General features: G+C 47.7%; 1 protein-coding gene across 6 annotated transcripts in view; it reads left to right on the top strand.

Annotated features, from left to right (window-relative positions):
* dysf (dysferlin, limb girdle muscular dystrophy 2B (autosomal recessive)) overlaps positions 1-15,297 on the top strand; it is a 377,035-nt gene that overhangs the window by 318,129 nt on the left and 43,609 nt on the right. For 2 of the 6 annotated variants that reach the window (XM_072577935.1, XM_072577954.1), the window contains 5 exons: positions 331-390; positions 3,772-3,789; positions 11,299-11,397; positions 13,360-13,488; positions 14,849-15,004. In XM_072577935.1, the coding sequence (XP_072434036.1) occupies positions 331-390; positions 3,772-3,789; positions 11,299-11,397; positions 13,360-13,488; positions 14,849-15,004 (462 nt within the window). The remainder of the gene's footprint in view (positions 1-330; positions 391-3,771; positions 3,790-11,298; positions 11,398-13,359; positions 13,489-14,848; positions 15,005-15,297) is intronic. The other 4 variants (XM_072577963.1, XM_072577946.1, XM_072577982.1 and 1 more) reach the window with 2 other exon arrangements.

Here is a 15,297-nt window from a genome sequence, read left to right as displayed (position 1 = left end):
AATTGATTAAAGTGGGATTTTCCAACATTTTTCTCTCCTCACTGACCTTGGATCTGGATCCAATAGTCTTGACTTGCGCCGGAGATGGATCATGGGGAGAAGAGTTGTCTAATCATTGAACTTAAGGGTCTTAAACTAAACGATAGCCTTTCCCATCGGGTTGAGTCAGTGCGGGTAGGATGAATGAACTGTGTTATACTTCCAAAGGTGATGTTGAGACCTGCCTTGAAGATGTTTGGATGGAGATGCCCTTCCATACCTGTTTCATATACCTCATTCTCATTGTTGCTTCTTGCACTAACCCTTCTAACAACTCCTTTTAATTTGCAGTTTGCAGGCTGCATGACCAGCTCAACCTTGAATAAGTTCTCTTCTATGTCCAGCCTCCATGTACGTATTGGCTTTATTTACATAACTTCAGTGTCACGTTTCGGGCGGCTTTAATCACACAAACTGGGTTAGACCTTCGAAACCTCTTGGGCTGAGTGTTCCTAATTCCTTTCTTGTAGAAATCTCTCCTCTAGTTCCTGAAGACTTCTCAGGAATCATTTCAATGTACCTAATGGGTTATGTATTTGCTGATGATTCTTTGGGGTATCACTGTCGATCACGTAGTTGCCTCCTGGGACTGCAGTGAGGAGCTGTTTTCTTTCTTCACTGCAGTCTCTATGGTGAAGAGTTTCGGGACCTTCTGCAGGTGACAGTGAAGAACCAGTGGTTACAGTCCAGATCAAGTCGAGCATAACTTGGAGGGTGGCTTGGAGGTTGAGGGTTGGACTTTATATCTGGTGTCCTTGTCCTTTTACACATTGGAGCTTGGAGAGATTGGCATCAATAGCCATTTGGTGTTTGACCACCAGGGTCATATGAAATGGGGTCTTTCATATGGGTACTGTGGCCTGGTGGCTATAATGCTGGGTTAAAACTCATGACATAATGAGCTCAAATCCTATCCAAACCCATTTGAACTCAATGAATCTGGTAGTTTACGGGATAAGTCTAGGAAGCAATGTATATTGGATAGAAATAGTGCTCAGAGATGGAGGGAAATAGCATGTGATTGGGACAAGGTAACAGAACCTAGGCAGGCACAGTGGGCTGAATGGCCTCCTTCTGTGCGGCAACAATATTGTACCCACCTATCACTCCACCATTCATATGTCTGCAGCTCCATACCTGGGTAACTGCACTAACGTACTTGATCATCCAGAGTAACTAGCGATGGGCAATAAGTAAAAAAAATTCAGCATCAATGGGGAAACATTGAGGCAACCTTCACTGGTTTAAAGATTCCTGAACATTTCAATCCCAGACTGGACGAGAATAAATCCTGTGTCTTTGCTCATCACTGTCCCTTTGTTTCTTCCTGTCTTGAACTATTGGTGAAAAATTTTGGGGATGTTGGTTGTCACGATATCTCCTGTTTGGAAGATACAAACAGGCCAATGTGAGGACGCTATAGTAATTGATGCTTAAAACTTTGAAAGAACCGAAAGATTCAGGGAGCATACTAGAATCTTCCCAAATATTCCCGAACTCAGGAGGAGCAGCGCATCTGACCTTTGAGCTGACTGTCTCCCACCTCAGGGATAAATCGTTACTTTTACTTGTTAATTGAAAAGCTCACAATTTGTTTAACAGTCTGACAGGATGGCGACTGTAATGCTTTCATATCTAAGCACTTCTCGCTGGGACAGTGTAATGAAATGGTGAGAATGCCTACAGCCTGGTTGCCAGTCTGACAAATGGTGCCATGGATTCTCCAAATTGCTTTTATCAACCCCCACCCCCACCCCCCCACCCCTCTCCCTGTGGGGTGAAGGGAATGCATTTGCACATTCTCCCCGTGTCTGTGTGGGTTTCCTCCGGGTGCTCCAGTTTCCTCCCACAGTCCAAAGGTGCGAGGGTGGGGAGAGGAGAAGATCACGACTGACAAATACCCCACTAGATGTCGCCATTCCTGGGTGGAGCGGGGACTGAGCTTTGGACTCAGCGATTCTAAGGTCACTGAGGTCAGGCCTTCCTTTAATTTAAGGACTTAGCTCTGCTAATTAAATATGTTCATACCATATGCCCAGAAGCAGATTTAAAAGGTTTGGAAAGAATCAGGGAGCAATCATTGGGCACCGGGCTCTCAATCCCTGGGGAAGGTTGGAGATCTGCAAACCGAGGGAGCTGAGGGGACCAAGGACATTGAAGTCTTGGGAAAGCAGATGTTGAAGCACGAGATAGTACCCTCATTCTCAAAAAAAAATCATTTCTGTACCAATTTCAAACCCCTTATGTCAGATATTGGAACTTCAATTTGATGAATAAATCTGCAATTGAGAGTATGTCTCGATGATAATTGCAACATCTATCATCGATTGTTGGAAAAGCTCGTCTTATTTTCTAATATCCTTTAGGAAAAAAAATCTGTCCCATGTAGTGACTATAACGAGGTCAGCCGGGTGGACATAGAATACGACTTCCCTGATTGGGGCTGTTAAATCTGGCCCAATAGGATCTCTGGCTGACAGATATAAACAGGAGGGTCAGAGGTTCTCTTCACTCTGAGAGCTGGCACTGAGGGAACTGGATCAGTGTTAAGGACTCTCCATGTGTAAACGAAGGGTGACTTGGTGACAGGACACTGGCCTCGGTGGGCTTATTTCACCCTCTTTGTCTGGTCTGGCCTACAGGTGACCCCAGACGCACAGCAACGTGGTTGACACTTAATGACCTTCTACAATGACCTCAGGAGCCATTGTACCAAAGTGCTGCAGAGATCCAATTGATTGCAGCAGGTTGCCAATGTAGCTCCCTACCCCCTTCAAAAGGGTAGTTAGAGATGGGCAGCAAATGCTGGCATTGCCAATGAAGCCCATATCCCATGAATAAATTGAAAATAAGTTGGTCCTGTTCCAGGTGTGGAGTAAGCATTCCCTCAATTATGCTTTGAGTTCAAGAAACAGTTCAGAGGAGGTTCACTGGATTGTTTCCAGCAATGAAGGGGGTGACCTTCTGAAGAGAGATTGAGCAGTTTAGGCCCAGAGTCCCTTGAGTTTAGAAATATGAGAGGAGATCTAATTGAGGGATATAAGATGTTAAAGGGGATTGATAAAGTGGATATTCAAAGAATGCCCCTCATGAGGGGTATTCTAGAACGGGAGGCCATCATTTTAGGGTAAGGGATGGCAGATCGAAAACAGAGACGAGGTGAAATTACTTCTGTCAGAGGGTTTTGAATTGGTGGCATTCACCAACTGGGAGAGTGGAAGATGCCAGGTCAGTGGTGGTTCAGTGGATAGCACTGCCACCTCAGAGTGCCAAGGACCTGGGTTCGATTCCAGCTTCAGGCGACTGACTGTGTGGAGTTTGCACATTTTCTCCCCGTGTCCGTGTGGGTTTCCTCCGGGTGCTCTGGTTTCCTCCCACAGTCCAAAGATGTGCAGGTCAGGTGAATTGGTCATGAGAAATACGGGTTCGGGGGGGGTTGAGTTGAGTCAAGATGGGATCCTCTTTGGAGGGTTGGTGAAGACTTGATGGGCCGAAAGGCCTCTTTCTGGGCTGTTGGGACCTAAGTTTAAGGTGATAGACAGATGTTTAATTGGTGATGGGTTGAAGGGTTATGGAGAGCAGACAGGAAAGTAGGGTTGTGGCCGAGATGAGATCAGCCCTGATCGTACTAAGTGGCAGAGCAAATTTGAGGGGCTGAATGGCCTACTCCTACTCTAGGTTCTCATGTTCTAACTGAAGTTTTGTCTTCATTTGCATTGCTGCACTCGGCAGATTCAGGAGACCATGTGGGTGAGTTTCTGAGTCCTTACCAGTCTACACGGGTCTTGTTTACCATTCAGTGACTGCACCAAGGTGATCATCCTCTGAGTTATGGCATTCACTTGCGGCACGGTGGCTCAGTGGTTAGCACTGCTGCCTTACACTGCCAGGGACCCAGGTTCAATTCCAAGCTTGGGCAACTGTCTGTGTGGAGTTTACACATTCTCCCCGTGTCTGTGTGGGTTTCCTCCCACAGTCCAAAGCTGTGCAAGTCAGGTGAATTGGCCATGCTAAATTGCCCATAAGAGTTCAGGGATGTGTACGTTAGGAGCATTAGTCAGGGAAAATGCAGGATGAGAGGGTAGGGGGTTGGGGTTTGGGTGGGATTGCCTGTTTCCACACTGTAGGTATTCTATGATTCTATGACTTGGAGAGTCAGAAGGAGCAGAGATCATGGTTAGAAGTCTTCAGAGTGAGGGGCAGGAGTGAGTGTAGTGGCCATCACTAAGGGGAAGATGCTGGGGTACCAGAAAGGTCTGAAGGTGGATAAATCACCCAGACCAGAGGGATTACCACCCTGAAGTCTGAAGGAGATAGCTGAGCAGATTGCAGAGGCGTTGCTGGTGATGGGAGGGACCTGGAGGACTGGAAAATGCCGAATGTAACACGCCTTTTTAAGAAGGGTTAGAGGCAGAAGACAGGAAACTGCAGGCAGGTTAGCCTGTCCTCTGTCGTTGGTAAGATTTTAGAGTCTATTGTCAGAGTCATAGGGTTGTTCAGTACAGAAATAGACCATTTGATCCACCTCATCCATGCTGACCAGATATCCCAACCTAATCTACTCCCATTTGCCAGCATCTGGCTCATATCCCTCAAAACCTTCCTATTCATTAGCCGATCCCAATGCCTCTTAAATGTTGTAATTGTATCAGCCTCCACCACTTCCTCTGGAAGCTCATTCCATACACACACCACCCTCTGCGTGAAAAAGTTTCCCCTTAGGTCCCTTTTAAATCTTTCCCCTCTCACATTAAATCTGTGCCCTCTAGTTCTGGACTCCCCCACCCCAGGGTAAAGACCCTGGCTATTGACCCTCTCCATGGTCCTCATGATTTTATAAATCTCTATAAGGTCACTCCTCAGCCTCCGACGCTCCAGGGAAAACAGCCCCAGTCTGTTCAGCCTCTCCCTATGGCTCAAATCCTCCAACCCTGGCAACATCCTTGTAAATCTTTTTTGAAACCTTTCAAGTTTCACACAATCATTTCTATAGGAGGGAGACCAGAACTGCACACATTATTCCAACAGTGGCCTAACCAATATCCTGTACCAGTGTAACATGACATTCTAACTCCTATATAAGAAAGTGAGGACTGCAGATGCTGGAGATCAGAGCTGAAAATGTGTTGCTGGAAAAATGCAGCAGGTCATGGCAGCATCCAAGGAGCAGGAGAATCAATGTTTCGGGCATGAGCCCTGAAGAAGGGCTCATTCCAACTCCTACACTCAATGTTCTGACCAATGAAGGCAAGCATCCCAAGTGCCTCCTTCATCACCAGGTCTACCTGCAACTCCTCTTTCAAGGAATTATGTACCTGCACCCCTTGATCTGTTGTTCGGCAACACTGTCCAGGATCCTACCATTCATTGTGGAAGTCCTGCCCTGGTTTGCCTCATATTTACCTAAATTAATATCACCTACAGATCCTCAGCCCATTAGCCCATCTGTTAAAGCTCTTGTTGTACTCTGAGGTAACCTTCTTCAATGTCCACTACACCACCAATTTTGGTGTCCTCTGCAAAGTTACTAACCATATCACCTTTGTTCACATCCAAATCATTTATATAAATGACAAAAAGCACTGGGCCGAGCACACATCCTTGTGGCACAGCACTGGTCACAGGCCGCGAGTCTGAAAAGCAACCCTTCAGCATCACCCTCTGACTTCAACTTTCAGTCCAATTTTGTATCCAATTGGCTAACTCCCCCTGGATCCCATAACAAAAATCATTACAGCACAGGAGTAGGCCCTTTGGCCCTTCAGACCTTTGCTGACACATTTTGCCCTTCCGTACTAAACCCATGTGACCTCATTAACCAGTCTACCTTGTTGAATGCTTTGCTGATGTCCATATAGACAAGGTCTACCACGGTGCCTTAATCAATCTTCTTTGTCATCTCTTCAAAAAACTCAGTCAAGCTCGTGAGACATGATTTCCCACGCACAATGCCATGCGGACTATCCCTGATCAGTCCTCACCTTTTCAAAAGCATGCAAATCCTGTCACTCAGAATCCTTCCAAGAATGTACCCATCACTGATGTCAGACTCACCGGTCTGTAGTTCCCTGACTTTTCCTTACCACCTTTCTTAAATAATGGCACATTATCCAACCACCAGTCTTCCGACACCTCACCTGTGACTATCGATGATCCAAATATCTCAACATGGGGCCTGGCAATCTCTTCCCTTGCTTCCCATAGAGCTCTGGGAAGCATTTAATCAGGACCCAGGGATTTATCCACCTTTATACACCTCTGTAATATGGACTCTTTCCAATATGTCATTATTTATTTCCCTAAGTTCCCTAGCTTCCAGGTTCTTCTTGATAGTAAATACTGACACAAAATATTCGTTTGGTATCTCACCCATCTCGGAGGAGAAAGTGAGGACTGCAGATGCTGGAGATCTGAGTCAAGAGTGTGGTGCTGGCCACAATCTCCCCCATCTCCTGTGGCTCCACACATCATTGATCTTTGAGGGGCCGTATTCTCTCCCTTGTTACCCTTTTGTCCTCAATGTGTTTGTGGAATCTCTTGAGATTCTCCTTAACCCTATTTACAAAAACTATCTCAGATCCCCTTTTATGCCGTCCTGATATCCCACTTTTGTACACTCCTTCGACTCTTGTACTATCCTCGGGATTCACTCAATCCCAGCTGTCTATACCTAACAATGCCTCCTTTCTCTTGACCAGTATTTAAATTTCCCTAGTTATCCAGCATTCCCTACCCCTACCAGCCTGGCCCTTCGCATGAACTGGAACACACTGTCTCTGGACTCTCGCTGTCTCATTTTTAAAGGCCTCCCACTTCCCAGCCATCCCTTTACCTGTGAATAGCCTTCCTCTTTCAACATTTGAAAGTTCTTGCCTAATGCTGTCAAAATTGCTCTTCCTCCAATTTAGGAATTCAACTTGTAGATCTAGTCTATCCTTTTCCATCACTGTTTTAAAACTAATAGAATTATGGTCACTTGGCCTCAAGTGCTCCCCCACTGACACCTGGGTGGCTTGCCCTGCTTAATTTCCCCAAGAGTGGGTCAAGTTTTGTACCTTCTCTCGTAGATACATCCACATACTGAAAAAGAAAACTTCCTTGTATTCACTTAACAAATTCCACTCCATCCAAACCCTGTGACAGTCCCAGCCCATGTTTGGAAAATTAAAACCCCCTTCCCATTACAACCGTATTATTCTTTCAGATAACTGATATCTCCTGACATATCTCACCTATTCACTCCACACTTCCACAGTAATCTCCAATCTGCATCCATCTATCACCACCCCACCTACCTTTCCCCTAGCCCCACCTCCCCCCCATTTATCTCTGAGCTCCCTTCCCCCTCTCCAGGTCCTGATGAAGGCTCCTGACCCGAAGCGTTGACATTCCTGCTCCTCTGATGCTTGTCTGACCTGCTGTGTTTTATCAGCTCCGTATTTTATTGACTTGATATCCTTCCATATTTGCTTCTCAGTTATTAAGGATGAGCTTGTGGAGTATTTGGAAGGGCATGGTGAAACAGGGCTGAGTCAGCCCAGCTTCACCAAGGGGAGGTCATGCCTGACAAGCCTGTTAGAATTCCAACCTCATAGTCCGGGTCTCCCACCCACAGCTTCCAACCTCATACTCCGGGAACCCCCCACTGCCCGGTTCTACCTCCTTCCCAAGATCCACAAGCCTGACCACCCTGGCCAACCCATTGTCTCAGCATGCTCCGGCCCCACTGAACTCATCTCTACCTACCTCGACACTGTCCTATCCCCCCTAGTCCAGGAGCTCCCCACATACGTTTGAGACACCACCCACGCCCTACACCTCCTCCAAGACTTCCGTTTCCCTGGCCCCCAATGCCTTATCTTCTCCATGGATATCCAATCCCTCTACACCTCCATCCACCATGACCAGGGCCTCCAAGCCCTCCGTTTTTACCTCTCCAGACGTCCCCAACAGTACCCTTCCACCGACACTCTCACTCGTTTGGCCGAACTGGTCCTCACCCTGAACAATTTCTCCTTTGAATCCTCACACTTCCTCCAGACCAAAGGGGTAGCCATGGGCGCACGTATGGGCCCCAGCTATGCCTGTCTCCTTGTTGGCTATGTAGACAGTTGATCTTCCGTAATTACACTGGCACCACTCTCCACCTCTTCCTCCACTACATTGATGACTGCATTGGCGCCACCTCGTGCTCCCGCGAGGAGGTTGAGCAATTCATCAACTTCACCAACACATTCCATCCTGACCTTAAATTTACCTGGACCATCTCTGACACCTCTCTCCCCTTCCTGGACCTCTCCATCTCCATTAATGATGACCGACTTGACACTGACATTTTTTACAAACCCACCGACTCCCACAGCTACCTGGATTACACCTGTTCTCACACTACCTCTTGCAAAAATGCCATCCCGTATTCCCAATTCCTCCGCCTCCACCGTATCTGCTCCCAGGAGGACCACTTCCACCACAGAACACACCAGATGGCGTCCTTCTTTAGAGACCGCAATTTCCCTTCCCACGTGGTTAAAGATGCCCTCCAACGCATCTCGTCCACATCCTCCTCCCTCAGACCCCACCCCTCCAACCGTAACAAGGACAGAACGCCCCTGGTGCTCGCCTTCCACCCTACCAACCTTCGCATAAACCAAATCATCCGCCGACATTTTCGCCACCTCCAAAAAGACCCCACCACCAGGGATATATTTCCCTCCCCACCCCTTTCCGCCTTCCGCAAAGACCGTTCCCTCCGCGACTACCTGGTCAGGTCCACGCCCCCAAACAACCCACCCTCCCATTCTCGCACTTTCCCCTGCCACCGCAGGAACTGTAAAACCCGTGCCCACACCTCCTCCCTCACCTCTATCCAAGGCCCTAAAGGAGCCTTCCACATCCATCAAAGTTTTGCCTGCACATCCACTAATATCATTTATTGTATCCGTTGCTCCCGATGCGGTCTCCTCTACACTGGGGAGACTGGGCGCCTCCTAGCAGAGCGCTTTAGGGAACATCTCCGGGACACCCGCACCAATCAACCAAACCGCCCCGTGTCCCAACATTTCAACTCCCCCTCCCACTCTGCCGAGGACATGGAGATCCTGGGCCTCCTTCACCGCCGCTCCCTCACCACCAGATGCCTGGAGGAAGAACGCCTCATCTTCCGCCTCGGAACACTTCAACCCCAGGGCATCAATGTGGACTTCAACAGTTTCCTCATTTCCCCTTCCCCCACCTCACCCTAGTTCCAAACTTCCAGCTCAGTAACTGTCCCCATAACTTGTCCGGACTTGTCCTACCTGCCTATCTTCTTTTCCACCTATCCACTCCACCCTCTCCTCCTTGACCTATCTCCTTCATCCCTCCCCCACTCACCGATTGTACTCTATGCTACTTTCCCCCCACCCCCACCCTCCTCTAGCCTATCTGTCCATGCTTCAGGCTCACTGCCTTTATTCCTGATGAAGGGCTTTTGCCCGAAAGTTCGATTTCAAAGCTTCTTGGATGCTGCCTGAACTGCTGTGCTCTTCCAGCACCACTAATCCAGAATCTGGTTTCCAGCATCTGCAGTCATTGTTTTTACCTTCTCTGAGGAGGGGACAAGCAAGGTAGAACAAAGGAGAGCTAGTGGATGTGACCTATTTGGATTTACAGAGGTCCTTTGACAAGGTGCTGCACAGGAGGCTGCCCAGTCAGATTAGAGCCCATGGTGTTAGGGGCAAGGTGGATAGAAGATTGGCTGACTGGCAGAAAGTAGAGAGTGGGAATTAAAGGGGTCTTTTTCAGGATGGAAGCCGGTGACTAGTGGAGTTCCACAGGGGACAGTGTTGGGACCACAGCTATTCATGTTATACATTCACAATCTGGATGAAGGAACTGAGGGCATTGTTGCGAATATTGCAGATGACACTAAGATCGGTGGGAGGGACAGGTAGTGTTGAGGAAGCGGGGAGGCTACAGTAGGATTTGGACAGGCCTAGAGAGTGGGCAAAGAAGTGGCAGATGGAATACAATGTGGGAATGTGTGAGGTTATGCCTTCAGTAGGGAGAATAGAGGTGTGGACTGTTTTCTAAATGTGGAAAGGCTTTGAATGTCTGAAGCACAAAGAGACTTGGGGAACCAAGTTCATGATTCTCTTAAAGTTAACATACAGGTTCATTTGGCAGCTCGGAAGGTAAATGTTGGCATTCATTTCAAGAAGGCTAAAATACAACAGCAGAGATGTACTGCTGAGGCTGCATAAGGCTCTGCTCAGACCGCATTTGGAATATAGTGAGCTGTTTTGGGCCACGTATCTAAGGAAGGATGTGTTGGCATTGGAGGAGTTAAGAGGAGACTTACAAGTATGATGCCAGGGATGAAGGGCTTGTCATATGAGGAGTGGTTGGGGTCTCTGGGTCTGTACCCGATGGGGTTTAGAAGCATAAGGGGGAGGGATCTGATTGAAACTTCCAGAATACTGAGAGGCCTGGACAGGGTGGACGGGAAGAAGATGTTTCCATCAGTGGGAGAGGCTACGACCCGAGGGCACACAGACTGAGGGGACTGAGATGAGGAGGAATTTCTTCAGCCAGAGGGTGGGGAATCTTTGGAACTCATTGCCACAGAGGGCTGGGGAGGCCAAGTCATTGAGTGTATTTAAGATAGAGATAGGTAGGGTCTTGATGAGTATGGGGATCGAAGGGTATGGGGAGAAGGCAGAAGAATGGAGTTGGGAAGCACATCGACCATGGTCGAAAGGTGATGTAGATCCGATGGGCTGAATGGCCTAATTCTGTATCTTATGGTCTTATATACGTTGGTATTGAGATGTGAAAAAGCATGAAACATCCTGAACTGAGGTGAGGAGTGGGGGGTGCAGGTGGGAAATGGGTAGTCCTGTGAGTGGGAAGATGGAGCTGATTGAAGATGGAATCTGAGCTCAGCATTGAAGCGGGCTGGCCAGGTTGATGTCAGAAGAGGCTGGCAATTTTGACAGATCTCTGACAGGCGTGTGGGTCAGTTTACCATTGAACTCGGGGGGGGGCACAGTTCCTGGGCTGGCATCCTAGCTGGGTGCAGGTGAAGAGAGCGTGTGTAAAGCTGTGGTTTGTCTGTCTCACTGTCGCCTGGCACCAGTTTCAGCCCCATGTGTTATACAGCTGGCACGTAGACTGGGAAAGCTGAAAAGGTGAGGTTTGTCCATGGGCTCTGTGTACGTCTGACGCTGACCCGGCATTAACCTAACGTGCCACTGATAAAGTTGCTTTGGTCACCTTTAGGAAGACGAGTTTGTGGATTGGTGGAGTAAGTTCTACGCATCAACAGGCGACACCAGCAAATGTGGAACGTACCTGGAGAAAGGCTTGGACACGCTTCAGGTATACCGTGCAGTTTGTTCCGTTCTGGGTATTATCTGTGTTGATCACTGTGCTTCATGATAAATTCGTCCAGTTGTTGTTTTGGAACCATGCACAGCCTGATTTTGCATTGTACGGGTTACAAAGGGAGAAAGAACTGATTGAGTTTAATTTCAGGTTTTGAGTTTAGGGAGTGATAATGGGTTGTCTGGGGTGTGTTTGTTTGTGAGCATTTAAAAAGAGCCCTCGTGGTGAAATGTTCAGGTCTTCATATTCGCAATACTGTTCCCTGGTGCATTCCCAATGTATGTCTCATCCAATCAGTGCCCACGTGCCAACCAGTCACACCCTGTTTCTGTTGCATTATAAATTATTGTTCCCCTTGAAATGTGGCATTCTTGTTTCCATCCTGATACAGTTTGGATATCATTTTTTTTTTCAATAATATTCCTTGAATATTATGCAAATCCATCACAGACTAACTACCTTAATCATAGTCATAAAGATGTACAGCTTTAATTCAACTCATCCATGGCGACCAGATATCCCAACCTGCCAGCACCCGCCCCATATCCCTCCAAACCCTTCCTATTCATATACCCATCCAAATGCCTTTTAAATGTTGTAATCATACCAGCCTCCACCACTTCCTCTGGTAGCTCATTCCATACATGTACCACACTTTGTGTGAAACATTTACCCCTCAGCTCCCTTTTAAATCTTTCCCCTCTCACCATAAACCTGTGTCCTCTAGTCCTGGACTCCCCCACTCCAGGGAAAAGACCCTATCCATGCCCCTCATGATTTTATTAACCTCTATAAAGTCACCCCTCAGCCTCCGACGCTCCAGGGAAAACAGCCCCAGCCTTTTCAGCCTCTCCCTGTAGCTCAGATCCTCCAACCCTGGCAACATCCTTTTACTCTTTTCTGAACCCTTTCAGGTTTCACAACATCTTTCCGATAGGAAGGACACCAGAATTGCACGCAGTATTCCAACAGTGGCCTAACCAATGTCCTGTACAGCCGCAACATGACCTCCCAACTTCTGTACTCAATGGTCTGACCGATAAAGGAAAGCATACCAAATGCCTTCTTCACTATCCTGTTTCTCTATGACTCCACTTTCAAGGAAGCGTGAACCTGCACTCCAAGGTCTCTTTGTTCAGCAACACTCTCCAGGACCCCTGGATAGATAATATCAGCTTTTGATATCTTACACAGCATGGAACAGCTTGGGGAAGCTGGGAATCAATGTGCTCATAAGACAAGAACAGGCTGAGACTGTGTATCCATGAGAAATGACCTGATGGTTGATTTTGGGAAAGAGGTGGAAGCAGACTTTTTGGGGTTAGGGGACAATGAAATTAGAAGCTTTTCCACTCGGGGTAAATCTCCAGAAAAGATGATATGTCTGACAGAGCAATATCCCTCAATTGGCGATCTAATGATAACCAGAATATCTGCTGTGGTGGTATTGGTTTAGAGAGAAATATTAGCTCAGGACACGGGGAAGAACGTTCCTGTGTTTCTTCAAAATGGCGCCCTTTATATTCATCTGAGTGGCAGATGGGAGATGGATTTAACAAAACCACTATTGGAAGAGTTCGGAACAGCATCAACAGGCATAAACTGTTTGCACTGATGTCGGATTAAGGTATTTAGTAAAAGAACCATAGGTGACTTGATGGAAGCCTTTTCAACACAGTGAGTGCACCGGGTCTGGAATGAATTGCCTGGGGATGTGGTGGAGGCCAATGCTGGCCTTCAGAAGCACCCGAAGAGAAACCAAAAGGCAGGGTCATTGGGGAAGTGTGTGTTGGGCGGTGGGGGTAATTGGATGAGCTGAGTAGCTCTTCCAAAGCGCCTGGCTGGACCCAACAGGCCCAATGGCCTCCTCCCATGCTGTAACCTTTTGTGCTTTGTTAAGCCCCTGAATAAACAATGCGGGACTGTCCTGGCTGTTCGTCCTTTGTGTCCCCACAGGTCTACAATGTCGAGCTGGAGAAGGTCGAGGTGTTCGAAGGGTTAACAGATTTCTGCCGTACCTTCCCTCTGCATCGTGGGAAGACTCAGGGTGAAGATGAGGATCCTTCAGTGGTGGGAGAGTTCAAGGTGAGGGGACAGGTTCCATACCATCCGCATTTGACGCTGTCCTGCCGCTCAAAGTTGTGTGTTGTTGGTGACCCAACACGGCACTGAAACTAAAAGAGTCAGCGGACCAGCCTCACCAATGTTGTCATGAAAAGTGGGGCCAATTGGATTGTCCTGGGGAGGCACAGTCACTGGTTCAGTCCTTAATCACTCCTGAATTACTAAGGTAAGCAGGTGGTACCTTTGTAACTAACTGGAGAAAGGGAAGCCAGCTGTGGTGACTGCTTCCAGTCACACCTAACCTGTCCTTTATCCTTTCATGGGATGTGGACATCCCAGCTGGACCAGCATTTATTACCCAGCCATAACTGGAGAGGAGGGGGGGCTACCCTGTGAAGAGATGTTAAGCCCCCGGGGACTGTACTTGCTAGAATTTAGCAGTATGAGAGGCAATCTCACTGAAGCATAGAAAATTATGAAATAAGATAAAGGCAGGCAAGTTGTTTCCGTTGGTGGGTGAGACTAAGATGAGGGGACATGGCCTCAAGATTAGGGGGAGTAGATTTAGGACAGAGTTGAGGAGGAACTGCTTTTCCCAGAGAGTAGGGAATCTATGGAATTCTCTGTCCATGGAAGCTTCATTAAATATATTCAAGACACAGTGGGATGGGTCTTTGCATGGTAGAGGAATTAAGGATTATGGGGCTGATGCAGGTAGGAGGAGCTGAGGATAGATCATCCATGATCTTAATGAATGGCAGAGCTGGCTCGATGGGCCGAATGGCCTGCTCCTGCTTCTATTACTATGATAAACCACCCTGGAGAAGGTGATGGTGAACTACCCAGAGACTTTGACTGGTGGCAAGTTTCACAAGATTTGCCAGAAAACTGCAGTGTGGTCAATTCCACTGGCTGATAACATGAGCTGTGAAGAACTCTTCTGATCTCCTGTTGAGTAGATTTGACATAACCTTGCCACTGCATTGCAGGGAGTGTGGGAGCTAATTACAGCAGAGCAAGATATAGGACAGAAGGCTGATGTAGTTTCTTTACTCAGAGAGTAGTTGGGGGGGGGGTGTGGGACACACTGCCTGCAACAGGAGTAGACTCGCCAACTTTAAGGACATTTAAATGGTCATTGGATAGACATATGGATGAGAATGGAATAGTGTAGGTTAGATGGGCTTCAGATTGGTACCACAGGTCGGCGCAACATTGAGGGCCGAAGGGCCTGTACTGCGTTGTAGGAGGATATGTTCCATCCCACCAACTCCCCAAGTGTCAGGGTAAATCCATGGGCCTGAGAACATTCAGGATGGTATGTAGTGCGTCAGTACACTGAACAGTGGTCTAACCTACTTAATGCTGTTGATATCTTCAGGGCAGCTTCAAGATCTACGCCCTTCCTGAAGACCCCTCAGTGCCTAACCCTCCTCAGCAATTCCACCAACTGCCAGCCAGCGGACTCCAGGAATGTCTCGTCAGGGTTTATGTCATCCAGGCCTTTGGACTTCAGCCGAAGGACTCCAATGGAAAGGTCAGTGCTCCCTCATGAGAAGCTGTTCCCCATGTCTCTGTTTAATAAAACCTTCACTTTCTGATTGCTCCACTCATCACTTCTGCTTTCTCCTGGAGGAGTTGTTGTTTCCTCCATCCAGTTTCATTTGAGGTTTTAAGACCTTTTGCATATCCGCAATGTATTTCACTACCTGAGGCATTCCAGAGTAAGGGCCTGACGGCCAATGAAGTATTTTTGAAGTATTGTTGCTGTTGAGGTAAAGAAAGCGCAGAAATCAGAAACAAAGCCCGGATTTGCTGGAGAATCTCAGC

This window comes from Chiloscyllium punctatum, chromosome 1 (genome assembly GCF_047496795.1).
Source record: "Chiloscyllium punctatum isolate Juve2018m chromosome 1, sChiPun1.3, whole genome shotgun sequence".
Classification (NCBI taxonomy): domain Eukaryota; kingdom Metazoa; phylum Chordata; class Chondrichthyes; order Orectolobiformes; family Hemiscylliidae; genus Chiloscyllium; species Chiloscyllium punctatum.
Note: the sequence above shows the minus strand (reverse complement) of the source record. Positions and strands in the feature narration are given on the sequence as shown.